General features: G+C 40.7%; 1 protein-coding gene across 1 annotated transcript in view; it reads left to right on the top strand.

The window, feature by feature from the left end:
* The first annotated feature begins 373 nt into the window (after positions 1-373).
* EIF5B (eukaryotic translation initiation factor 5B) overlaps positions 374-26,632 on the top strand; it is a 76,128-nt gene continuing 49,869 nt past the window's right edge. Inside the window, exon 1 of the mRNA XM_006050937.4 lies at positions 374-668. Coding sequence (XP_006050999.1) covers positions 634-668 — 35 coding nt within the window. The 5' untranslated portion in view covers positions 374-633. The remainder of the gene's footprint in view (positions 669-26,632) is intronic.

The raw sequence follows: 26,632 nt of genomic DNA on the forward strand, positions 1-26,632 counted from the left end.
TTAATGGTTTCTGTTTACTTGTTTTGGTAATTCATGGACATGACTACGAGGCTCAATATTGTGGATTTCTGTCTCCCTTTGGAACACCCAGACGGCTCACCAGTGGTTCACTATCCTTCTTTATTCATCTGCACGCAGCTGAGTACAAAGGGACAGAGGTTAAAGGTGGAAGGGAAGCCCAAAGTCTACTTTTGAACTGAGATCCAATTCCCCAACTCTGCGTCCCCCAGCAGGAAGAGACCCGACGGGGGACATTTCCAACCTCATTGTCCACCTCCGGGTTCTAGAATCTTGAAACCCCGCGGACCTCGGAGCGCCGCGAACGCGTGCCGGAAGGGGGCGCTCCGGTTTCCGCCTGACGGGCGGGGTAACTAGAGACGCTCTACCCGCGGCGCAGCTCTCGATGAGCCGCGCCCTGCGTCCCCACGCCGAGGCGGCGGGGCGATGCGCTTGCGCACTCGGAGCTCACACCATATGTGCCCTGTCCCAGTGCGCGGGTCTGTGGAGAGCCGGGTGCGAGAGGCGGCAGCGCGAGGGGCACGGAGCCGAGCGGAGACCGAAGTCAGCCGAGGGACAGCGGGTCTGTGAGAGACCGAGTAGAGGGGCTGGGGCTGCGAGCGCCGCTGACACACGATGGGGAAGAAGCAGAAAAACAAGAGCGAAGACAGGTATTAGTGGCGGGGTCCTCACGGCGGCGGCCGGCGCGGCTCAGGGGGTCGCGCGGGTCCCGCGGGCGCGGGGCAGACCCGGGTCGAGGCTCGAGAGCGGCCCCGCGAGGCACAGGCCGGGACCCAGAGTGGGCAGCGCGGGGCCGAGACCCCAGTTCCGGGCGGGCGAGGAGGGCCTCGGCGGCGAGCGGGTTCCCAGCCTAGACTCCGTCCCCTCGCCCGGCTCGGGAGAACGTCTTTGGCTTAGGAGCCGGGAGTCGTTTTGGGGTTCGCGGTCCCTTGGGGGCAGGGCTCGGGCGGCCTCACGGAGCCGGGGGCCGCTTGGCCACCGTGGCACGGGCGGGTGGGAGTTGTTGTTGCGGCGCTGCTCTTGGCGGAGGTCTGGAAGAATTCTTTTTTATGTCTGTGTGCCTATGAATTCTTGGAGAGAGAAGGGTTTGGAATGCGACGAGCCTCCAGCCAGGTGTTCTCACCCTCGGAGCCTCTCAGGCACGTTAGAGAGAACGCGAGGAGAGTAGCAGGTTGCTCTGTCTTAACTTCAGTTAATTTGGTTCAGCTTTCAATTACTTACGGGCTGATTGTCCAGACTCCATGCTTTTCGCGTTCCTCCTTCCGGCCTTTTGGTCATTTCTTTACTCGCTAGCACCTCCCCTAAGAAAGGAGGAGATGAAACAAACCAACCAGGGTCGCTCTTTTCTTACCACTTAAAAATTGGGGGCGAGGGAGCTTAAGGGTGTATGTAGAGTTGAGTACCCCGAGATTATTGTAACATCCCTGGGTGTCATATTCGGTGGAGTTCTTTACCCCTCTTCATGGAAAGGGCTTACGTCCTAGGAGTGAACAACATATGTTATTTTTCACCTTTGTAAACTACTCACCAAACTTAGTTCAAATACTGGGCGTAGTAAGAGAAATTCGGAAGACAAAAACAGCACCCTTTGATAGTTCATTTTGACTCAAAACGGATATTTGCTCTTGAAGTTTGAATAAAATTACTAGTTGTGATTTGGAATCCTGGGTCGTTCCCTGACCTGGCCCTCACCTAGCTGTTGAATGGAGTTAAAAAGACACCGAGTGTCTTGTATTTCAGTTGGAGGTCTATTGGAGGAAGTTAGTTGGTTTGAAGAGTAGCCAGATAAATAAGAAAAAATAAGCAGAATTCTGGGGTGATTTAGTGGGGCAAAAATTTCTATGCTTTTGACAGGATGTTTTGGTGCCTGAGATACTTCTTTTTCGTCAGCCTTACACAAGAAATGGAGAGATGAGTGTAATAAAGCTTCCTGTACCAGTTACCCAGCTTCAGCCATTGTTGTCACGTGACTGGTCCTGTTTCATCTACCTGCTGGATATTTTAAAGCAGCTCTGAAAATCGTTTCATGTGTAAATCCTTTAAGTGTATCTGAAAGGTGAATACTTGAGGGGAAAAAAACCCACAGAAACACAACATAAAGCACAAACAAAATGTCATTAAACCCAAGGAATACTAGCAATGATTTCTTAAATACAGTTGTCAGTTTTCTAATTTCACTGATCCTTATTATAAGAAATCTTTTTTTTTTTTTTTTTAAACGGTTTGTTTGGATCAGGATTACAGAACTCTATTATTTAGATTAAAAAACATGTATGTATTATCTTAATTTTTTTACTTTTCAAGCTCTTTTGCATTAGAAAAAAGCTATTGAGAAGAGAAATATTTCTTCTTGTGTGTGTATTTTTTTAGAGAAAAGTGTTACTGATTCATAACATTGTTTACGGATGACATAAAGTTTAAATTGCAAACATTGGAACCTGTTAAATGATTGGTTTCATAGGATAGAAAGAAGGCTATTGGATTTTTTTCCCCTCAGACTAAATCTGCAGCCTTTATTTTTTGGCTCACGTTGAAGGAAAAATGGTGGCAATGTCAGTGAAAAACACATTTTCTCATAAGCCAATATCAAGTTTCTTTGTTTTTTAATGCTTTGTGGATTCCTCCCACCTCCCCTTCCCTTCCCAGTTGTCTTAAGCCAGACATGTTTCTGCTCAGAAAGAACTGGGTAAGAAATGAGCACCTGCTTATTAGCTATCAAGTTAAGGCATTGGGCCATTTTTCAGTTACTGGAAAGAACATAAAATACGTGACTATTTTAATCCTTATGTTGTTATTTAAAATTTTTAGCCACTCAGTGTTCATTTAAAATTAGATTTTACTATCTAATCTGAGGGCTTCCAGGTGGTAAAGAATCCACCTGCTAGTGCAGGAGACACAGGAGATGTGGGTTCAATCCCTGGGTTGGGAAGATCCCCAGGAGAAGGAAATGGCAGCCCACTCCAGTATTCTAGCCTGGAAAATTCCGTCGACAGGGGAGCCTGGTGGGCTACAGTCCATGTGGTCACAAAAGAGTTGGACATGACTGAGAGCGCATATGTGCTCACATACACATACATACACGTACACAGCTAATCTGAGGGATCTTATTTGGATTACATATGTTATGTTATGGAGACGGCAACGGCACCCCACTCCAGTACTCTTGCCTGGAAAATCCCATGGACAGAGGAGCCTGGAGGGCTGCAGTCCATGGGGTTGCTAGGAGTCAGACACGACCGAGCGACTTCACTTTCACTTTTCCCTTTCATGCATTGGAGAAGGAAATGGCAACCCACTCCAGTGTTCTTACCTGGAGAATCCCAGGGATGGGGGAGCCTGGTGGGCTGCCGTCTATGGGGTCGCACAGAGTCGGACACGACTGAAGCGACTTAGCAGTAGCAGCATGTTATGTTATATCAGTGACTGACCTTTGTTTAAACATAGAGTTCTAGAATTTTGTTTTAGCTTATGAAATTCTGAGTGAGATTTTGATAGGTGTTAAGCAGGTTTCCTTTTTCAGTTGACTGGGGTAAGAGTCAGTATTCACAGATCATACAGACAAAATACATGGCCAGTATTTTCGTTTCTTCCTGGGCTTCCCTCGTGGCTCAGATGGTAAAGAATCTGCCTGCAATGCAGGAGACCCACTTTCGATCTCTGGGTTGGGAAGATCCTCTGGAGAAGGGAATGGCAACCCACTCCAGAATTCTTGCCTGGAGAATCCCATGGACAGAGGAGCTTGGCAGGCTATAGTCCATGGGGTCACAAAGAATCAGACATGACTGAGCGACTAACACAAAACACATGGAACCTTTCTGGCCGTCGGTTTGTGTGGTCGGGCCGTACCTCACAGCACCTTGCGTGCTCTAGCAGTGCCCTACTATTTGCATTTACACAGCCCGATGGATGTTCTTTTATTAGTATATGCAGAGAAAAAAAGGATCCTGATTATCTAATTTTTCACAGTTAACCTCCAGTTCATCATTTTAATCCTTTTTTTTAAATCCCCCAAGTGTGGTAGTTGTATTTTTCAGGTTGTAAGGAATGTGTTCTGTTGACTTATCTAGAAAGATTAATACATTTCCATTCCATCACAAAGGCTGTAGAGGGAAGAAAGATCATTATTTCACTTATCTCACAGTCATACATAAAGATGGGGATGTCATTCAGAAATTAGGAGTTGTTTCAGGATTGAGTGGGCTTCCCTTGTGGCTCAGCTGGTAAAGAATCCGCCTGCAATGTGGGAGACCTGGGTTTGATTCCTGGGTTGGGAAGATCCCCTGGAGAAGGGACAGGCTACCCACTCCAGTATTCTGGCCTGGAGAATTCCATGGACTGTCTAGTCCATGGGGTTGCAAAGTCTTGGACATGACTGAGTGACTTTCACTTCACTTCAGGATTGAGTGCGGTTCTGGGGCATCTTCAGCTCTGACTTTTCGCTGGTGGTGAGTTAGTTACTGTTCAGTCACTAAGTTGTGTCCAGCTTTTTTTGACCCCATGAATTGCAACATGCCAGCCTTCCCTGTCCTCCACCATCACCTGAAGTTTGCGCAAATTCACATCCATTGAGTCAGTGATGCCATTCAGCCATCTCATCCTCTGTTGCCTTCTCCTGCTTTCAGTCTTTCCCAGCATCAGGGTCTTTTCCATTGAATTGCCTCTTCACATCAGATGGCCAAGTATTGGAGCTTCAGCTTCAGGATCAGTCCTTCCAATGAATATTCGGGGTTGATTTCCTTTAGGATTGACTGGTTTGATCTTCTTGCAGTTCAAGGGACTCTTCCAGCACCACCATTCGAACGCATCAATTCTTTGACTCAGGCTTCTTTATGGTCCAACTCTCACAGCCATACATGAGTACTGGAAAAACCATAGCTTTGGCTAGATGGACCTTTGTTGGCAAAGTAATGTCTCTGCTTTTTAATAGGCTGTCTAGGTTTGTCAAAGCTTTTCTTCCAAAAATAAGCGTCTTTTAATTTTGTGGCTGCAGTCATCGTCCACGGTGATTTTGGAACCCAAGAAAATAAAAGTCTTTGTCACTGTTTTCACTTTTCCCATATGTATTTGTCATGAAGTGATGGGACTGGATGCCATGATCTTCGTGTTTTGAATGTTGAGTTTTAAGCCAGCTTTTTCACACTCCTTTCACCCTATCAAGAGGCTCTCTAGTTCCCCTTTATTTTCTGTAGTGGTATCATCTGCACATCTCAGGTTGTTGATATTTCTCCTGGCAATCTTGATTCCAGCTTGTGATTCATCCAGCCTGGCGTCTTGCATTATGTACTCTGCATGCAAGTTAAATAAGCAGGTGAACTAGTATCGTAGCTCTTTGCTTTTAATGACATACAATGCCTCTGTCATTCCTGGCAAGATTCCTGCCTTTAGGGGAGTTCTGGCTGTCTCATTGACAACTGTCTATGTTCTAGACTTTCGTCTTGGTTTCACACATTCACCTTACTCAGGTATGATCACAGGGTCGCGGGTCCCTCCCCTGAGATAGGAACATGGTGATTCGCTTAAGGGACCTGTGTGGGCATAGCAGGTACTCCGAAGCTTCCCAGAGGAAGTAGTCCAGGTGGCAAATGTGTCAGGTAGTCCAGTTCAACAAAGAAATTTACTTCTCATTTGCGTCATTTTTGAATTAAGAATAAACTATTTGCATACGTTAGATCAAAAAAAGAAAAAAAGATGTATAATCTGACCGATCCCTTGGCTTACCTTGTTCCTGCTCTGATACTTCAGGTGATTGATACTGAAAGGAGGGGAAGATGTCCTAATTTGTCATAAATGGGTAAAAAAGCAGATGACAAACTTGTGAGCTTCTAGTAACCTCTTCAGCCTTCTATACTGGTGATCCCTGAGGAGCTTATGTAGGCATTTTTGATGTTGCTTACCAGCTAGTTGGACATTACTTTCCTTCTAAGTTTATTCCAGTCTGGCAGTTGGTCTATACAGTGGGCAAAGCATTGTTTAACTGAGGACCGGAGTGTCTGGTTAAGTTATAAAAGCAGTTCTCAAACTTTCTGGTCCTAGGACCTCCTTATACTCTTAAATTACTAGGGAACCCAAAAGGCTTTTCTTTATGTGGGTTATATCAGTCCATGTCTGTGTGTGTGTTAAGTCACTCAGTCATGTCCAACTCTTTGTGACCTAACGGGCTGTAGCCTGCCAGGCCCCTCTGTCCATGGGATTTTCCAGTGGAAAAGAATGCTGGAATAGGTTGCCATTTCCTCCTTCAGGATCTTCACTACCCAGGGATCAAACCTGCATCTCTTGCATTGGCAGGCAGATTCTTTACCACTGAGCCACCTGGGAAGCCCATATAAATGGATCAGATCAGATCAGTCGCTCAGTCGTGTCCGACTCTTCGCGACCCCATGAATCGCAGCACGCCACGCCTCCCTGTCCATCACCAACTCCCGGAGTTCACCCAGACTCACATCCATCGAGTCAGTGATGTCATCCAGCCATCTCATCCTCTGTCGTCCCCTTCTCCTCCTGCCCCCAATCCCTCCCAGCATCAGAGTCTTTTCCAATGAGTCAACTCTTCACATCAGGTGGCCAAAGTACTGGAGTTTCAGCTTTAGCATCATTCCTTCCAAAGAAATCCCAGGGCTGATCTCCTTCAGAATGGACTGGTTGGATCTCCTTGCAGTCCAAGGGACTCTCAAGAGTCTTCTCCAACACCACAGTTCAAAAGCATCAATTCTTTGGTGCTCAGCCTTCTTCACAGTCCAACTCTCACATCCATACATGACCACAGGAAAAACCATAGCCTTGACTAGACGGACCTTTGTTGGCAAAGTAATGTCTCTGCTTTTGAATATGCTATCTAGGTTGGTCATAACTTTCCTTCCAAGGAGTAAGCGTCTTTTAATTTCATGGCTGCAGTCACCATCTGCAGTCATTTTGGAGCCCAGAAAAATAAAGTCTGACACTGTTTCCACTGTTTCCCCATCTATTTCCCATGAAGTGATGGGACCGGATGCCATGATCTTCGTTTTCTGAATGTTGAACTTTAAGCCAACTTTTTCACTCTCCACTTTCACCTTCATCAAGAGGCTTTTGAGTTCCTCTTCACTTTCTGCCGTAAGGGTGGTGTCATCTGCATATCTGAGGTTATTGGTATTTCTCCCGGCAATCTTGATTCCAGCTTGTGTTTCTTCCAGCCCAGCGTTCTCATGATGTACTCTGCATATAAGTTAAATAAACAGAGTGACAATATACAGCCTTGATGAACTCCTTTTCCTATTTGGAACCAGTCTGTTGTTCCATGTCCAGTTCTAACTGTTGCTTCCTGACCTGCATACAGGTTTCTCAAGAGGCAGGTCAGGTGGTCTGGTATTCCCATCTCTTTCAGAATTTTCCACAGTGTATTGTGATCCACACAGTCAAAGGCTTTGGCATAGTCAATAAAACAGAAATAGATGTTTTTCTCGAACTCTCTTGCTTTTTCCATGATCCAGCGGATGTTGGCAATTTGATCTCTGGTTCCTCTGCCTTTTCTAAAACCATCTTGAACATCAGGAAGTTCACGGTTCACATATTGCTGAAGCCTGGCTTGGAGAATTTTGAGCATTACTTTACTAGCGTGTGAGATGAGTGCAATTGTGCAGTAGTTTGAGCATTCTTTGGCATTGCCTTTCTTTGGGATTGGAATGAAAACTGACCTTTTCCAGTCCTGTGGCCACTGCTGAGTTTTCCAAATTTGCTGGCATACTGAGTGCAGCACTTTGACAGCATCATCTTTCAGGATTTGGACTAGCTTAACTGGAAGTCGATCACCTCCACTAGCTTTGTTCGTAGTGATGCTTCCTAAGGCCCACTTGACTTCACATTCCGGGATGTCTGGCTCTAGGTGAGTGATCACACCATCGTGATTATCTGGGTCGTGAAGATCTTTTTTGTGCAGTTCTTCTGTGTATTCTTGCCATCTCTTCTTAATATCTTCTGCTTCTGTTAAGTCCATACCATTTCTGTCCTTTATCGAGCCCATCTTTGCATGAAATGTTCCTTTGGTAGCTCTGATTTTCTTGAAGAGATCCCTAGTCTTTCCCATTCTGTTGTTTTCCTCTATTTCTTTGCATTGCTCGCTGAAGAAGGCTTTCTTATCTCTTCTTGCTATTCTTTGGGACTTTGCATTCAGATGTTTGTATCTTTCCTTTTCTCCTTTGCTTTTAGCTTCTCTTCTTTTCACAGCTATTTGTAAGGCCTCCCCAGACAGCCATTTTGCTTTTTTGCATTTCTTTTCCATGGGAATGGTCTTGATCCCTGTCTCCTGTACAATGTCACGAACCTCATTCCATAGTTCATCAGGCACTCTATCTATCAGATCTAGGCCCTTAAATCTATTTCTCACTTCCACTGTATAATCATAAGGGATTTGATTTAGGTCATACCTGAATGGTCTAGTGGTTTTCCCTACTTTCTTCAATTTCAGTCTGAATTTGGCAATAAGGAGTTCATGGTCTGAGCCACAGTCAGCTCCTGGTCTTGTTTTTGCTGACTGTATAGAGCTTCTCCATCTTTGGCTGCAAAGAATATAATCAGTCTGATTTCGGTGTTAACCATCTGGTGATGTCCATGTATAGAGTCTTCTCTTGTGTTGTTGGAAGAGGGTGTTTGTTACGACCAGTGCATTTTCTTGGCAAAACTCTATTAGCCTTTGCCCTGCTTCATTCTGTACTCCAAGGCCAAATTTGCCTGTTACTCCAGGTGTTTCTTGACTTCCTACTTTTGCATTCCAGTCCCCTGTAATGAAAAGGACATCTTTTTTGGGTGTTAGTTCTAAAAGGTCTTGTAGGTCTTCATAGAACTGTTCAACTTCGGCTTCTTCAGCATTACTGGTTGGGGCATAGACTTGGATTACTGTGATACTGAATGGTTTGCCTTGGAAACGAACAGAGATCATTCTATCGTATTAATGGATACCACATTACAAATTAAAACTGAAAGATTCTTTAAATATATTGATTTTAAAATAAAAATAATAAGCATCACATATGAGCATAAATAACATTGCTGAATAATCACTTTCAAAAATTAATGAAAGTAATGGTGTTAAATGGTTCATAAACCTCGACAGTCTGGTTTAGTAGAAGATAACTTGATTCTTACCTGCTTGTGCATTCATTTGGCAGCAAATCACACACCGTGTGGCCTCTGGAAAACACCTCACAGTTGGGAGAAAATGAGAATGAAAAAAGGCCTCCAAGTATTATATGGAAAGTAGTTGTGACCTCTTGATTTAGTTTAGATGCCCTGAATAAGTCTTGAGGGGAAACTACCTTGAGAACTGTTTATTTAGGGATTCCTAAACTTAAGAGCTAGACATTTGTGAGACATTCTCCAAGCTTTTTGACTTTCATTAATGTTTGTCCAACAGGTGCTTAGAATGCTTGAGTATCACTCAGAGGAAAACTTAAGATATTTGTGGGCATGTTCATGCTCTTGATAGTTTACCCATTCATAATTTTATTTTTTTATGTAATAAGTGAGTTTATCAAAGTCTATTAAAAATCTCTTGGGACTGATTTTAATTAGGAATCCCATTAAGTTTTTAGATTATTTGGTACACTTTTATGTTTATGGTATTGAATCATTCCCTTCAAGAAATACATTGTCTGTTTGAGTTTTTAAGTGCCAAATATAGTGCTGAAATAGTGATAAACAAGTTAGTAATGACATGCTTCTCTGGTTAATTATCAGTAATATTTTATTATTTTCTTCATTTGCACCTTTAGGATATTTCTTGTTTGGTTTATTTCTAGGTATCTTGCAGTTTTGGTTTCTGTTAATATAGGAAAACTTACTTTTGAGATGATCTGACCATCTTACTGAATTCTCTATTACTAAAAGTGGCTTTGTGAAGGATGAGGCCTTAGTTGCGATTCACTTCTTAATTTGTGATAATATGTGATAGAGGGAAGAACAGGGAGAAAAAATTGACATAACGGCATTTGAATGTTTTAGTGACACACAAATGACTCCTTTTCCCCTCCCTTTCTAACTTGTTCGGTGGCTGAGTTGTGTCCGGCACTTCAGCCCCATGGGCTGCAGTGCGCCGGGCCCCTCTGCCCTCCACTGTCTGCCGGAGCTCGTGCCCGTTAGTCGCTGATGCTGTCCTGCCATCGCGGCCTCTGCCTCACCCTTCTTTTGCCTTCAGTGTTTCCCAGCATGAGGGTCTTTTCCAGTGAGTCGGCTCTTCGCATCAGGTGGCCAAAGTATTGGAGCTTAAGCATCAGTCCTTCCAGTGATTCAGGGTCAATTTCCTTGCAGTCAAAGCGACTTTCTAGTCTTCTCTAGCACCACAATTCTAAAGCATCAATTTTTCTGTGTTCAGCCTTGTTTATGGTCCAACTCTCACATCCATAACTGACTCCTGGAAAAACCATAGCCTTGACTATATGGACCTTGTTAGCAAAGTGACGTCTCAGCTTTTTAATATGCTGTTTGGGTTTGTCGTAGCTTTCCTTCCTTTTGTTAAATATGTACTGTTAAGAAATTTTAAATCAAGTGATTTGAACTGTTATTAAACAATATTGAAATAAACACAGTATAGTACTTGCTGCTGCAAGTTGCTTCAGTCGTGTCCGACTCTGTGCGACCCCATAGACGGCAGCCCACTAGGCTCCCCTGTTTCTGGGATTCTGCAGGCAAGAACACTGGAGTGGGTTGCCATTTCCTTCTCAATGCATGAAAGTGAAAAGTGAAAGTGAAGTCACTCAGTCGTGTCCGACTCTTAGCGACCCCATGGACTGCAGCTACCAGGCTCCTCCATCCATGGAATTTTCCAGGCAAGAGTACTGGAGTGGGGTGCCATTGCTTACCCTAGCAGTAATCACAAATTTACATAATGAGAACACTTAATTTAGAGGCAGGAAGTATGCTGTAACTAGTTTGAGAATCTGGAGGAAGGGAAAAGTACAAAGAGATAAGAACTACTCTATAACAAGTAGTGGAGAAAACAGATTTAGCATAATAATGTGCTTGAGGCTTACAGCCTCTCCACTGATAAGCCAAATGGGACTCCAGAACCTGTGGTTAAGTGTCCCAAATTTCTTTCTTCCTTAACTTTAATTGAATAACTACCTGTCTCATAGCCTGTTTACCATGAAGGCAATGATGATTTGATGTTTCATTCCTTCCCATTTCAGACATGATATAGAAAATTTCAGGTGTGTTTTTTTCAGAGGAGTCCCGGCTTTTCACCCAGCTAGCAGTCCTTTTTTAGAATCATTGGTTTTCAGACCTCCCTTTGGTGATAGAAAGGTACTTTTATTGAGATACAAAATATTATTTGTTTTTTCTGTTTTTGAAACTTGTTTCACACCATAAACTTCATATGAGCAGTCTCCAAAAACACAGTAAGTACTGTTTTAATGAAATTAAATTTGTTTTCATTAGGTTTTAGGTACCGAGCTCTGGTGAAACTAGTAGATGTCATTGATGATACCGCAGTAGTTGGAATTTAAGTCTAGAATCACATGCCCTCAGAATTCATTGTATGAATGTGCCACATTTGATTAACCCATCCATACATCAGTTAGTGGAGATAGGGGTTTTTCCCACTTTTTGGCTCTTTTGAATAATACCATTATAAGTTTTAAGTATAAACTTATACCTTATAAGTGTATAAGTTTTTGTGTGGGTATATGCCCAAGAGTGAAATTGCTTGGTCACTCTAGATTTAACTTTTTTAGAAACTGTTGAGTAGGTTAACTTGTTTTCCAGTAACTGTCAAAGCTGCTGCTCAGTTTTATATTCCAACCAACAATGTATTCGAGTTTCAGTTTCTCTGCATCTTTGTCCACACTTATTATCATCTGACTTTTTGATGATAGCCATTCTAGTTGGTGTGAAGTGGTATCTTATTGTGGCTTTTGGTTTGCACTTCATGATGGCTTAAGGTGTTGAGTATCTTATGTTTATTAGACTTGTATTTGTATATCTTGTTTGGAGAACTATCTGTTCAGATCCTTTGCTCATTTTATTTTATTTATTTTTATTTTTTTTAGAGTATAGAAATAATCTTTTTTTATTAATGTATTTTAAGTGGAGGCTAATTAGTTTACAGTATTGTGAGTTTTGCCATACATTGACATGAATTAGCTAATCTTTTAAAATATTTTGAACATTTTGTGCAAAGAGGAGTTATCACGGAGAGATTGAGTTCTTTATTATTGAGGAATAAGAGTTCTTTATATATTTTAGGAAAACCACTTTATCACATACGGTTTGCAAATATTTTCTCTCATTCTGTGCATTATCCTTATTTTTCTCCCATAGGAAGTTGTTTCAGTTTCTTGGTGGTGGTATTTGTAGCACAAAAGTTTCTAATTTTGATGAATTCTGGTTTATCTGTTTTTTCTTTAGTTGCTTGTGCTTTTGGTGTCAGATCTAAGAAATTATCACCAAATCTAAGGTCATGAAATTTTACTATGCTGTATAGTTTTAGTTCTTACATTTAGATCTTTGAGCCATCTGTGGTTAATTTTTTTTCTGTTGTCTGAAATCAGCAGTAAAGAATCGTAATGCAGGAGGCCTGGTTTCGATCCCTGGATTGGGAAAATCCCCTGGAGGAGGAAATGACAACTCACTCCAGTATTCTTGCCTGGAAATACCATGGACAGAAAAGCCTGGTGGGCTACAGTCCATAGGGTTGCAAAGAGTTGAACATGACTGAAGCAACTTAACAGCAGCAACAGGGATCCAGGTTCCTTCTTCGCACGTGGACATTCAGTTGTCAGAGCCCCCCCTTTTTTTTTTAAAAGATCATTCTCTATTTCCTTGTTCAAATCAGTTGACTGTGTATGTAGTGTTTTATTTCTGGACTCAGTTCTGTTCCATTGGTCCAGGTCTGTCCTTACTGTTTTGATTACTACAGCTTTAGTATTGAATTTGGAAAGTATGATTTCTCTTTGTTCCTTTTGGAGCTGGTTTTGGCTATTCTGGGTTCCTTGCATTTCTATACTGATTTTATGGTTAGATTCTCAATTACTGCCCTCCCCCCACCTCCCAAAAAAAGAAAAGGCAGCTGGGATCTCAATTGAGATAGGATTTCTTCTGTAGATTGATTTTGGGAGTATTGCCAATGTTATGCCTTCAAATCCATGAACATGAAATGTATTTCCATTTATTTAGGTCTTCAGGTTTTTTCCAGTGTTTTTTTTTTTTTTTTTTAGTTTTCAGTGTATAACAAGTGCAACTCTTTTTAAAAATTATTGAGACATTTAATTTTTTTTTTGCTGTCATAAATGGGATTATTTTTAAATTTCATTTCCAGATTTATTGCACAGTTTAAATACAGTTGATTTTTATATATCGGTCTGTTGTTCTTACTGAACGTCCTGTATTATTAATAGCTTGAATGTTTGTTGTATATATGGATTTCCCTGGTGGCTCAGTGGTAAGGAATCCACCTGCTAATGCAGGAGACCCAGATTTGATCCCTGGGTGGGGAAGATCTCCTGGAGAAGGGGATGACATTCCTTCCAGTATTCTTGCCTGGAAAATCCCATGGACCAAGGAGCCTGGCGGGCTATATAGTCCATAGTGTATCAAAGAGTTGAACACTGCTGAGCAAGTAAATAATCATTGTCGATTCCTCTGTATTTTCTGTGTACATGGTCATGTCGGCTACAAGTCCAGACAGTTTTCTCTTTGTTTTCCGTTCTTTTCCTGTCTAAATGGTTTATAGTTCTCTGGCTAGATCCTGCTGTCCAGTGTTGGGTAGAATCGGGGGAATGGACATCCTTGTCTTGTTTCTGATCTTGGGAGGGGAAGGCTTTCAGTTTTTCCAATGAATGGCTGTTGCATTTTGTAAAATGATATTTCTTCATCTGTGCGATGATTATGTGGTTTTGGTCTATTACCCTATTTATACATGATGGATTACATTAATCAGATTTCATGTGTTGAACCAACTTGCAATCCTGGGATAGATCCCACTTGGTCATGGTGTGTGATCCTTTTTATATGTTTTTAAATTTGGTTTGCTAGTGTTTTATTGAGAATTTCATTTTTTTTTCTTTTTTTTTTTTTTACTTTTAACCTTTCTATGTACTTGTTTGAGTTCTTTGGATAAACTTCATAGAATTGAATTTTTATTAATTTGATAATATCTCTGAGTTACTTATAATTTGCTTGTTACACATCCGTGTTCAGAGAAGGCAGTGGCACCCCACTCCAGTATTCTTGCCTGGAAAATCCCATGGACGGAGGAGCCCGGTAGGCTGCAGTCTATGGGATCATTGAGGGTCGCACACGACTGAGCGACTTCACTTTGACTTTTCACTTTTGTGCGTCAGAGAAGGAAATGGCAACCCACTCCAGTGTTCTTTCCTGGAGAATCCCAGGGACGGGGGAGCCTGGTGGGCTGCCATCTCTGGGGTTGCACAGAGTCGGACATGACTGAAGCGACTTAGCAGCATACATCTGTGTTAGTGGCTCAGTCATGTTCAACTCTTTGGAACCCCATGGACTGTAGCCCACCAGGCGCCTCTATCCATGGAATTCTCCGGGCAAGAATACTGGAGTGGGTAGCCATTCCCTTCTCCAGGGGATCTTCCTGACCCAGGGATTGAAAATGGGTCTCCTGCATTGCAGGCAGATTCTTTACCATCTGAGCCACAAGGGAAGCCCGATTAATGATATATATGATCTTATTTCAGCCATCCTGTTTTGTTTTTTATTTGTGCCAAGTCTGCAGTTTTTTGTTTCTATTTTTACCCTCTCTTATCTTGGATTAGAATTTAAACGTGCTGTTTCTATTTTTTTAAAGTGATTTGACTTAAAATTTTGCCTTGCATATGTATCTAAAGCCCTGTAAACCTGTAAAAAGGTAGATTGTTTCTACCTTTTGGCTGTTGAGGGTTTCCCTGGTAGCTCAGGGTAAAGAATCCACCTACAATGCAGGAGACCCCGGTAAAATCCTGCTGCTCTGAACATTTGTATGTGGTTTTTTTTTTGAGTCCCGGTTTTCCGTTCTTTTGAGTGTGGTATACACCAGGGAGTGGAGTTGGTAGATCGCTCAGGGCTTACCTTCTTGAGGAACCACCAAACTTTCCCACCGCAGCTGCACCGTTTTACATTACCACCAGAACGTACAAGGGTTTTGATTTCGTTGCCAGCAGTTCTGTTCCTTTTTTGTTATTATTAATAGCCATCCTTGCAGTTGTAAAGTGGTGTCCCATTGTGGTTTAATTGGCATTTCCGTGGTTACTAATGATGTTGAACATCTTTTATGTATTCATTGGTCATTTGTATTGTTGTTGTTGGTTAATCGCTAAGTTGTGTCCAACTGTTTGCGACCCCATGGACTGTAGCTCGATAGGCTCCTCTGTCCGTGGGATTTCTGAGGCAAGAATACTGAAGTGGGTTGCCATTTCCTTCTTCAGAGGATCTTCCTGACCCAGGGATCAAACCCAGGTCTCCTTCTTTGGCAGGTAGATTGTTTACTGCCAGGCCACCAGGGAAGCCCGGCCATTTGTATATCTTTGGACAAACGTCTGTGCAAATCCTTTACTCATTTTTTAAAAAAAGATTTATTTGGCTGTTGTTCAATCTTAGCTGTGCAGCGTGGGCATCTGCAAGATGAGGCATGTGGGCTTAGTTGCCCCGGGGCATATGGGAATTTTAGTTCTCAGACTAGGACTCAAACCTGCATCCCTTGAATTGCAAGGTGGATTCTTAACCACTGGATCATCAGGGAAGTTCCTACTCATTTTTAAATTGGCTTGTTTCTCTCAGGCTGTGAGTTATTTCAGGATGCTTGATCTTTAACGGATTTGTAAATACATCTCCCATTGTGTGGATTGTCTTTTGACTGTCTTGATAGAATGTCATTTTTACAAAAATTTTAAAATTTTTAATAAAATCTAGTTTTTGTTGCTTGTGCTTTGGGTATTCCTTGTGTATCAAGGAATCTACTGCTGAGTCATGCCAGGTCATGAAGAACCTATACGTTTTCATGAGTTTTGTTATTTTAGCACTAACATTTAGGTTATACCCCATTTTGAGTTAGTGTTTCTATGTAGTGTGAGGCAGGGGTCCAGCTTTATTCTTTTATGTGTGGCAGTCTAGTCCCAGCACTGTTTGTTGAGACTGTTTCTTCCCCTAGTTACTGATTTTGGCACTGTCACATCAGTGACCACGGATAAATGGGTTATTTCTGGACTAATGTTTTGTTTTTTATGGTTATCCCAATAACTTACCACATTGTTTTGGTTGCTGTAAGGTAAATTTTCTTAAATCAAAAATTTCAACTGTATACAGAAGTAGAACAGTTTAAACACACTGTCCACCACTCACATTCAAATATTATTGATTCACAGATTACCTCGTTTCATCTACATTCTACTCGCTCGCCTCCTCCCTCTCCCCATTATATTGAAATAACCCCAGACGTGTAAATATTTCAGTAGGTTATATAATTGTAAGAAATTATATACTTATAAGAAAGCTTTACATCTTAAATATAATTTTTAAAGAATGGTATGTTTTCATTCATGTGAAAAATTCATATACAGAGAATCCTGTCTGTGTTAGATAAATGAAATATTGTGGTTTTCTCTCAGTGGGATTTTTAAACTGTTGTTTGAATCCGTTGTCTCAGAAAATTCAATTTTGAAGTTTTACAGTGATCAAAATACAGTAGTTGTTACAGTGGTAAACAAGGTTTTTATTAAGCTGAAGTGATGAAACTGGTGAGGCTTGCCTGTGGTATGCAAATTGTGGTTGCCATTCCAGAATAGGGTTTTTTTCTTTAATAGTGTGTCTGTTAGGAATATGTTACATTCCCTGCTGGATGCTAGTTGTAAAAGGTAGGGAGATGAATTGAGCATACAGAAAGACATTTTCTGTTCTCAGCGAAGCTTGCATTGTAATTCAGAAAATAGGCGTAATACAGGGAGGAGCTCTTGGGTTGCTTCGCTGTTGTCTGTACTCAGTGCAGACCATTCTAATGATGGTGGTGCTCAGCACGTGAGAAGCTCTGTCTCCTGAAAGTAGTTATCTGCATCCAAATTTTATTAGTATTTGATTATGCCAGGTGAGAATAATCTTCTAACAGTGATTAAGGACTAGAGTTCTTTTACAAAGAGATTGAGTTTGCTATCTGTGAATGCTGAAAGTATTCAATTCAGTCAATTAATTTTGAACATAAGTTGTGTCCTTAAGGTGTTAATTGAGAATGTCGACTTAAATTACCAGCCCTGCTTTTATATATATATATATCTCTTCAAGCCCAAAACTAAGTATAAATTCTGATGCAGTTTGAAATTGTAAGTACTCTTATCAGATAGAAACAAAGATAAAAATTTTTGACATTCAGATTTGCAGCATCAATGTGAAGAATGATACTTTTGTTGATTCTAAACCAGTGCTCATGTTTTAATGTGCATGTGACTCACCTGTAGGTCTTGTTAAAATGGAGATTTTGATTCAGTAAGTCTTGAGTGAGACCTGAGATTTGGCATTTCCAACAAGCTGATCCTAATGCTGCTTATCCTGGATTTGTTCTTTGAGTGGCAGGATCTGAATGACCATTTTATTGTGAATGTATTGCTTCCTATGATGGCAAAACTTCAAAACCTAAACTTGAGTTCAGCATGCCTATGCTAGTAAAGGCTCAATTTTTCTGATATCTTTTTCAGTATGAAATAATGACTTTCAGCTTTGCTTTATAGCACTGTCTTGGGAAAAATGTTTAATTTCCATCAGTTTGCATCTGATCTTTTACATTAATGTGAAACAACTTAGTGGAGATTTGTAAACAAAAGCCTTGGTTGATGTTCTGTGACAGTAAACTGTGATAAAGTGGCAATCCATATAATTCATGGAGTGTTCAATTAAACAGGTAAAAGTCACTGGGGAGAATTTTCAGATTTCTGAAATTATCCACAACCCTGCATTTCGCCACAACAGACTGGTTCCAAATAGGAAAAGGAGTACTTCAAGGCTGTATATTGTCACCCTGCTTATTTAACTTATATGCAGAGTACATCATGAGAAACGCTGGACCGGAAGAAACACAAGTTGGAATCAAGATTGCCGGGAGAAATAGCAATAACCTCAGATATGCAGATGACACCACCCTTATGGCAGAAAGTGAAGAGGAACTAAAAAGCCTCTTGATGAAAGTGAAAGTGGAGAGTGAAAAAGTTGGCTTAAAGCTCAACATTCAGAAAACGAAGATCATGGCATCCGGTCCCATCACTTCATGGGAAATAGATGGGGAAACAGTGGAAACAGTGTCAGACTTTATTTTTCTGGGCTCCAAAATGACTGCAGATGGTGACTGCAGCCATGAAATTAAAAGACGCTTACTCCTTGGAAGGAAAGTTATGACCAACCTAGATAGCATATTCAAAAGCAGAGACATTACTTTGCCAACAAAGGTTCGTCTAGTCAAGGCTATGGTTTTTCCTGTGGTCATGTATGGATGTGAGAGTTGGACTGTAAAGAAAGCTGAGCGCCAAAGAATTGATGCTTTTGAACTGTGGTGTTGGAGAAGACTCTTTGAGAGTCCCTTGGACTGCAGGAGATCCAACCAGTCCATTCTGAAGGAGATCAGCCCTGGGATTTCTTTGGAGGGAATGATGCTGAAGCTGAAACTCCAGTACTTTGGCCATCTCATGCGAAGAGTTGACTCATTGGAAAAGACTCTGATGCTGGGAGGGATTGGGGGCAGGAGGAGAAGGGGACGACACAGGACGAGATGGCTGGATGGCATCACTGACTCGATGGATGTGAGTCTGAGTGAACTCCAGGAGTTGGTGATGGACAGGGAGGCCTGGCGTGCTGCGATTCATGGGGTGGCAAAGAGTCGGACATGACTGAGCGACTGAATTGAACTGAACTGAACCCATCCTACCCAACCCTCCTTTGAGGGTCCTCATTTCCGATTGAAAAAGCGGCCCTAAACTGATTTTATAGTTGGACACATTGGAATCCATAATAATGTGTGAATTTGGTGCTTGTACTTGCTTTTGCTTTTGTGTTCTTAGTACTTCAGTTATGAGGCATTTAGAAAGTGGAGAATTAGGCTGCATTTTGTGAGAGGTAGCAAGATGCATTCTGTTTGCTTGCATTGTGTGACGCTATGGTTTCATAGCCCTTTGAAGGGCATCAAGACTCAGTTCATAAGGAAACTTTAAGGTTGGAGGGGCTTTTCGTTTTTCTCTAAGACATGATTAGGTACTTCTGAATTTATTAATGAGCTGTACCTAAGATAGAACTCCATTGAGGAAGTGGAGAGTGTTGGGTTCGGTGGTTGTGCAAGTGGCGAGAGCTAGTGAGGAGCAATTACTGTTGGACTCTTTCTTGTTTTATCTTTGTGTTTCCTGTTTGTATATCTAACTGTTGTCAAGGAGTGCTTGACAGGTGTTGAGATAAGAAGAGATGGATGTTGGAGGAAAAGAAATGCTGAAAGGTGTCTTATGGAGAAGGCAGGACTAGATTTCGCTGTTTTCCTTATTGGTCCTGGCACCGGTGAGATAGTTCGGAGTGAAGAAGGGAGTCCTTATGGTTTCTGTCTTGTTTGCTCTTCTTCGTAAGCTGGTTTAAGGGGAGGAGCAGAAGCCAAAGTAAAGTGAGAAGGGTTAGTGACCACTATGCCTGCCCTCAGTACTTACGGATTGTGAACTTTTTTTTTTTTTTCTTTCCACTGGGGTTGGGGAGGGTCAAGTTGTGGGTGGGGAGAGGAGGCCTGTTGTGGTTTGGATTTTACCTTCTTCCATCACTCTGCTTTCTACTTATAGGCCCTGGTATCCTATTAGGAACAGAAAGAAACACATGAGTGCTTCAGTTATTATCATATCCTAACAAGTCATTCCCATACTTAGTGGTTTAAAACACTGAAAATAATCGTCTCTCTTGGTTCTGAGGGTTGACTGGGCTCAAATGGGCCTTGCTCGGAGGTCTCCATGTGGTTGCAGGTAAACGATGACTGAGATGGAGTCACTGGACAGTCCCCTCACTGGCCATCACTTCCTTCTGGAGGTCGATGGTAACTGTTGGTTGGGATGTCAGCCTGAACACCTGTCCTTGACCTCTCTATGTGGTCTGGACATCCTTACTAGCTTGGCAGCAGATATCTCAAGAGCCAGGAAGTAGAAGGCCTGGGCTCAGAAATTGTAGCATCATTTCTGCCATATTCAGTTGAGCAAACATACAATCTTGTATTAAAAGGGAGGGGCATAGACCCCCATTTCTTAGAATGGTGGAGAAATCATGGGCCAGGTTGTAAGACCTCCACAGAGGGTAAAATAAAGAGGCGCTGGAGAAAAGGTATTGTAGTAGGAGAGAATCCTTGGGAGCTGGGAGATTTTGAATTGTGGACTAATTTGGGAGGGGATTGGATTTTCTGTGTTCTTGTCTAATGCAGACAACTTTTTAGTGGAACATGCCTGTCATTAATAAATGGAATTTGCCAAGTTCAAAGTTGAGAGATTTGTAAATAAGTTAATTTTACCTCTTCACAGGGAACTTTTTTGGGTGGGGTTATATTGTATGTAATTAAAAGGCTTTGGTGTATTGATCTCGAAGTGAAGTGTCTCATTTTAAATTTTTATATGTATTTTTTGATTATTCCAAAAAGCCAAGCACTGAAGTTGATCACATGCTTTTACATACACTTAATAAATAACCATGTTTTTAAAAGACTCCGCAGTAATATCATTTCGGTTACATATTACATTGTGTTAGTAGAGATTAAGGTATTATAAAAATATTATATGTTAATTCTTATTTTTATAACTTGTAAAAATGAATAAAGTGATATATTAGATATATATAATTTTAACTTCACTGTTTTCAGTAAATTGATAAATCCATTCTGTAACCTCTCAACTACTTTTATAGTATCCCTAGAGATTTAAATTCTCTTTGAGGTATAATTGACAACAAATACACAAATTTCAAGTGTGGTGTCAATAAGCTTTGGCAAATTATACAGTTGTGCTTCTTTCACCAGGGCTTCCCTGGCGGCTCAGACAGTAAAGAATCTGCCTGCCATGTGGGAGACCTGGGTTCAATCCCAGGGTTGGGAATATTCCCTGGCTGATATTTTATATTTCCATTAGCCCTAGAAGTTCATGACCCTTTGTAGGCAATCCTTTCAGGCCAAAAATAACTGTAGTTTTTTTTTTGGGGGGGTGGTTATTGTAATTTTCCCTTTTCTAGAAATTCATGTAAATAGAATCATAGAGGATGTAGCCTTTATTGACTGGCTGGGTTTCTTTTAAAGTAATACTTTTCAGATTCCTCTATGTTGGTGTGTATAATATGAATTCTTTATTTTTATTATTGAGTAGTATTCTATTATGTGGGTGCCGTGCCATGCCTAGTTGCTCAGTCATGTCTGACTCTGGACCCCATGAAAGGAGCCCAGCAGGCTCCTTTGTCCATGGGGATTCTCCAGGCAAGTGGGTTTGCTATGCCCTCCTCCAGGGGATCTTCCCAACCCAGGGACTGAACCCAGGTCTCTCGAATAGTAGGCAGATTCTTTACCATCTGAGCCACCAGGGAAGGGCAGCTGGATATTTAGTTTTTATTGCAGCTTCTTGTGATTATGACTAAAGCTGCTGTGGACATTTGAGTACAGGTCCTTGTATGGACATATGTTTTTGTTTCTCTTAGATAAATACCTAGGAGTGGGATTGCTGGGTCTTATGGTAAGTGTGTATGTTTCACTTGAAACCGCCAAATTCTTTTCCAAAGTGACTGTGCCATTTTTGCATTCCCTCTAGGGGTGTGTTCCAGTTGCTCCACATCTTCTCTCAACACAGTATTATCAGTCCTTTTAGTCGTTCTGGCGGTTGTGGAGTGGCATATCATTGTGGTTTGACTTACATTTAGTTAATGGTACTGACCATCTTGTCATGTGTTTGTCATTGTCATATCTCATTTGGTTAAGTGTTGAAATCATTTGCCTATTTAAAAATTGTGTTCTTTAATGTTGAGCTGTAGAAATTTAATATGTTAGAGACAAATCTTTCATTAGATATATTATTGCAAAATCTTTTTCTCAGTATAAGGTTTGCCTTCTTATTTAAACTGTTTAGTTTTGCTAATTAAACTTTTAAGATTATTGCCAATTCATATGTGGTTGTAAGAATTAATAGACTCCTGTATCTTTTAATCAGTTTCCTCTAATAACATCTTGCAAAACTGTACAGTATCACAACCTGAATATTGACGCTGGTACAGTTCACTGATCATATTCAGATTTTCCCAGTTTCACTTGTACTAGCACACGTGTGTATGCTTGTGTTTAGCGTTACACGGTATTATCACATTGGAAGATTTGTAAATTCAGTGCCGTAGTCAAAATACAGAACATCACTGCAGGGATCCTTCATGTTTTTCATTTGTAATCATAATCATCTCCTTTCTGTGCACCTCCCCCTACTAACCCCTAGTAATGATGAATCTGTTCTATACTTGAATAAAATCTTTTATTTTTAAAAATTCATATGAGTGGAGTCATATATGTATATAACCTTTGGGAATTAGCTTCTTTCCAGTCAGTCTGATTTTCTTGAGAGCCATCCAAGTTGTTGCGTGTATCAGTGAGTGAAGTGAAAGTCGCTCAGTCATGTCCAGCTCCTTGTGACCCCATGGACTATACAGACCATGGAATTCTCAGGCTAGAATACTGGAGTGAGTAGCCGTTCCCTTCTCCAGGGATCAAACCCAGGTCTTCCGTGTTGCAGGCTGATTCTTTACCAGTTGAGCCGCAGAGGAAGCCCACATGTATCAGTAGTTCATTCCATTTTGTTGCTGAATAGTATTTCATGGAATGGGGATGAACCACGGTTTATTTAACCATTCACCCATTGAAGGACGTATGGGTTATTTCCAGTTTTTGTTTATGCAACAAACATTTGTCTACAAGTTTCTGCATGAGATATATTTTTTGTTACTCTGGGATAAATGAGCATGAGTGCAGTTGCTGGATTATATGGTAAGTACATTTTTAGTTTTACAGGAAAATGATAGACTGTTTTCCAGAGTGGCTGTACCAGTTTGCCTTTCCACCAGCAATGTGTGACTGATCCAGGTCCTCTGTGTCCTCAACCACCACGGGTGTTATCACTGTTGTTTGGAGAGAGGACATTATGATGGTGTGTAGTGATAGCACATCGTGGTTTTAGTTTGGATTTCCCAAACAGCTCATGATGTGAAACATCCTTTATTTGTTATCTGTAAATGCTCTAGTGAAATATCTTTTCATGCCCTTTGTCCATTTCCTAATTGGATTGTTTGGATTTTTACTGATGTGTTTGGAAATTTCTTTATATAGTTTAGATACTAATTCCCCTCTCTCCCCCCTGGCCCAGATATGTACTTTGCTAATACTTTCTTCTACTTTGTAGCTTGTTTTTTTACATTCCCTTCACATGGTCTCTTGTACAGTAGATATTTTAAATTTTGATGAAGTCCAGTTTTTTTTTTTCTGAATTGTACTTTTAACTTCAAATCATAACTCCTTGCTTACTGCAAAGAACTAATAAGTGAATTCAGTAAGTGGGTGGTTGCAGTACCAGATCAGCATAAAAAATTCAGTCACGTTTTTGTGTATTAGGAATGAGTATGTGGAAACATATACTGTGTGGATAAACATATAAATGCATAAACATATACTGTGTGGATCACAACAAACTGTGGAAAATTCTTAAAGATGGAAATACCAGACCACTTTACTTGCCTCCTGAGAAATCTGTATGCAGGTCAAGAAGCAACAGTTAGAACTGAACATGGAACAACAGACTGGTTCCAGTTTGGGAAAGGAGTACATCAATGTACTGTATATTGTCACCCTGCTTATTTAACTTATATGCAGAGTACATCATGAGAAATGCTGGACTGGATGAAGCACAAGCTGCTGGAATCAAGATTGCTGGGAGAAATATCAATAACCTCAGATATGCAGATGACACCACCCTTATGGCAGAAAGTGAAGAACTAAAGAGCCTCTTGTTGAAAGTGAAAGAGAAGAGTGAAAAAGTTGGCTTAAAACTCAACACTCAAAAAACTAAGATCTGGTCCCATCACTTCATGGCAAATAGATGGGGAAGCAGTGGAAACAGTGAGAGACTATTTTTTGGGGCTCTAAAATCATTGCAGATGGTGACTGCAGCCATGAAATTAAAAGACACTTGCTCCTTGGAAGAAAAGCTATGACCAACCTAGACAGCATATTAAAAAGCAGAGACATTACTTTGCCGACAACGGTCCGTCTAGTCAAAGTTATGGTTTTTCCAGTAGTCATTCATGTATGGATGTGAGAGTTGGACTATAAAGAAAGCTGAGTGCCGAAGAATTGATGCTTTTGAACTGTGGTGTTGGAGAAGACTCTTGAGAGTCCCTTGGACTGCAAGGAGATCCAACCAGTCAATCCTAAAGGAAATCGGTCCTGAATATTCATTGGAAGGACTGATGCTGAAGCTGAAACTCCAGCACTTTGGCCACCTGATGCAAAGAACTGACTCATTGGAAAAGACCCTGATGCTGGGAAAGATTGAAGGCAGGAGGAGAAGGGGATGACAGAGGATGAGATGGTTGGATGGTATCACTGATTCGATGGACATGAGTTTGAGCACACTTTGGGAGTTGGTGATGGAAAAGGTAATCCTGGAGTGCTGCAGTCCATGGGGTTGTAAAAAGTCAGACATGACAGAGTGACTGAACTGAACTGAACTGAACTGATGTGGAAACAAATTAAAAATACCAGTTCAGATTACTTTAAAAATTAAATACATACACTGATGGAAAAAATCAAAGAAGATTTAAATACATTGAGACATACTGTGTTCACAGGTTGGAAACTCAACATAGTAAAGATGTCAGTTTTCTTTAAATTCATGTACAGTTAATGCAGTTGAAGAATTTTTTGGTGAACTTTCCCAAGAATATTCTAAAATTTATTTGACAAGTCAAAGGAATTAAGAATAGAGAAAGCAATTCTGATCATGAAAGGAATCATTCCATTTCAAGATTTATGGCCACATTAATCATGACAGTTTAGTAGTGTCAGAGAAGGACACATCAGTAAATAGAGCAGAATGGAAGACTTAGAAGTAGCCCCATACGAGCACAGCCGAGTGGTTTCTGACAGAGGTGCAAAGGCAATTCCGTGTTGAATGGATAGTTGAAATGTTGCTGGAGCTGTTGGCTACCCAAAGGCAAAAAATCAATTGAACATTGAAATACCCAATGTTTGGAACACAACACAGTTAAAAATCTTCAGGACCTAGGAGCTGGTGAAAAGTTCTTTTTCATGACATCAAAAGCATAAAGGACAAACTTGATAAATGGTACCTCATGAAAATTCAAAATTTTTGCTCTGGTTAAAAACCCTGTTAAGTGAATGGAAAGACAAGCTACAAATTGGAAGGGAGTATATATAAACAAACCATATGTAAAAGAGGTCTGAAAACTCAACATTAAAAGAAAATGATTCCAACTAGAAAATGGGTAAAAGAAATGAAGAGACATTTCACTGAATATGTGTGAATGGCAAATACATGAAAAAATGTTTAACTTCTCTAGCCTTCAAGGAATTGAAAAGGAAGACTTTATCACCATACATCTATTAGAACAACTTGAAGGAACACTAGACATAATACTAAATAATAAGCTGGAGTGTGGGAGAAAATGCATATCTCTATGGAGATACTGCAGATATTGGTGTATATATGGAGATACATCAATATTGTTGGTGTGAATATTAAGTGGGAAACCACTTCAGAAAGTGGTTCAGCTGTTTCTTGAATTGCACATGCAGTATTCTTAATAGCTTCATTTTTTAAAGGGCATTCAGTTATAACATTTTTTCTGTCTTGATAGAGGAGTGTGGCCTCTGAAAACACTGCCTTGATTGAGTACCATGGAAAATTGCCTTTTATTTCTGTAAGTTTGCAGTAAGTTTGGAATAAAGGATTAGGAGCTATAAGGGGAAATACTAGTAGGAATATTGTAGCTTTGATAAAGGAAAAAGTGGTCTGCAGAAAGATATACCTTTGGAAATATACTCTTACAGATTTCTTAAAGATTTTAAAGCGTTCATTATCAGCATGACTGGATTTATATTTGACTCTTAGTTCGTTAAAATCTTCAAGCTGTAGTGTGTATGGATAGGTAGAAAAGTAGGACTGAAATGTAGATAGTAGATAGAGTATGATTTAAAGTTTCAAGTTAAATCACTGACACTATATGTCACTTTCATGTCCTGTTGTAATAGGGTTGACATTTAACGACATTCTTTTGAATCAAGGGCAGGAAGTTCTGTACACATTGAAAGAATGCTTTAAAAATCACGGTAATTAAGACTGTTAAGCATTGCTATATCATTGATATATTTTGTAGTTGTATATGGATTTCTCAAATAATTTTCAGAAACTTGATTACTGAATTTCCCATTTTCTAGGAAGTCACTACAGTTTTGGTGTCAGATTTGGGCTTGAGTTCCTGGTGTGTGAGTTTCTAGCAGGATGCCTTTTATGAACTATTTATCATCTTGAAGCTTACTTTAATAGAGTTGTTAAGGAGGATTAATGGCATAATAAATAGTGTGTCTGGTGATTGGTCAGCACAATGCCTGAGACACAGA

Source organism: Bubalus bubalis, chromosome 12 (assembly GCF_019923935.1).
Source record: "Bubalus bubalis isolate 160015118507 breed Murrah chromosome 12, NDDB_SH_1, whole genome shotgun sequence".
Classification (NCBI taxonomy): Eukaryota; Metazoa; Chordata; class Mammalia; order Artiodactyla; family Bovidae; genus Bubalus; species Bubalus bubalis.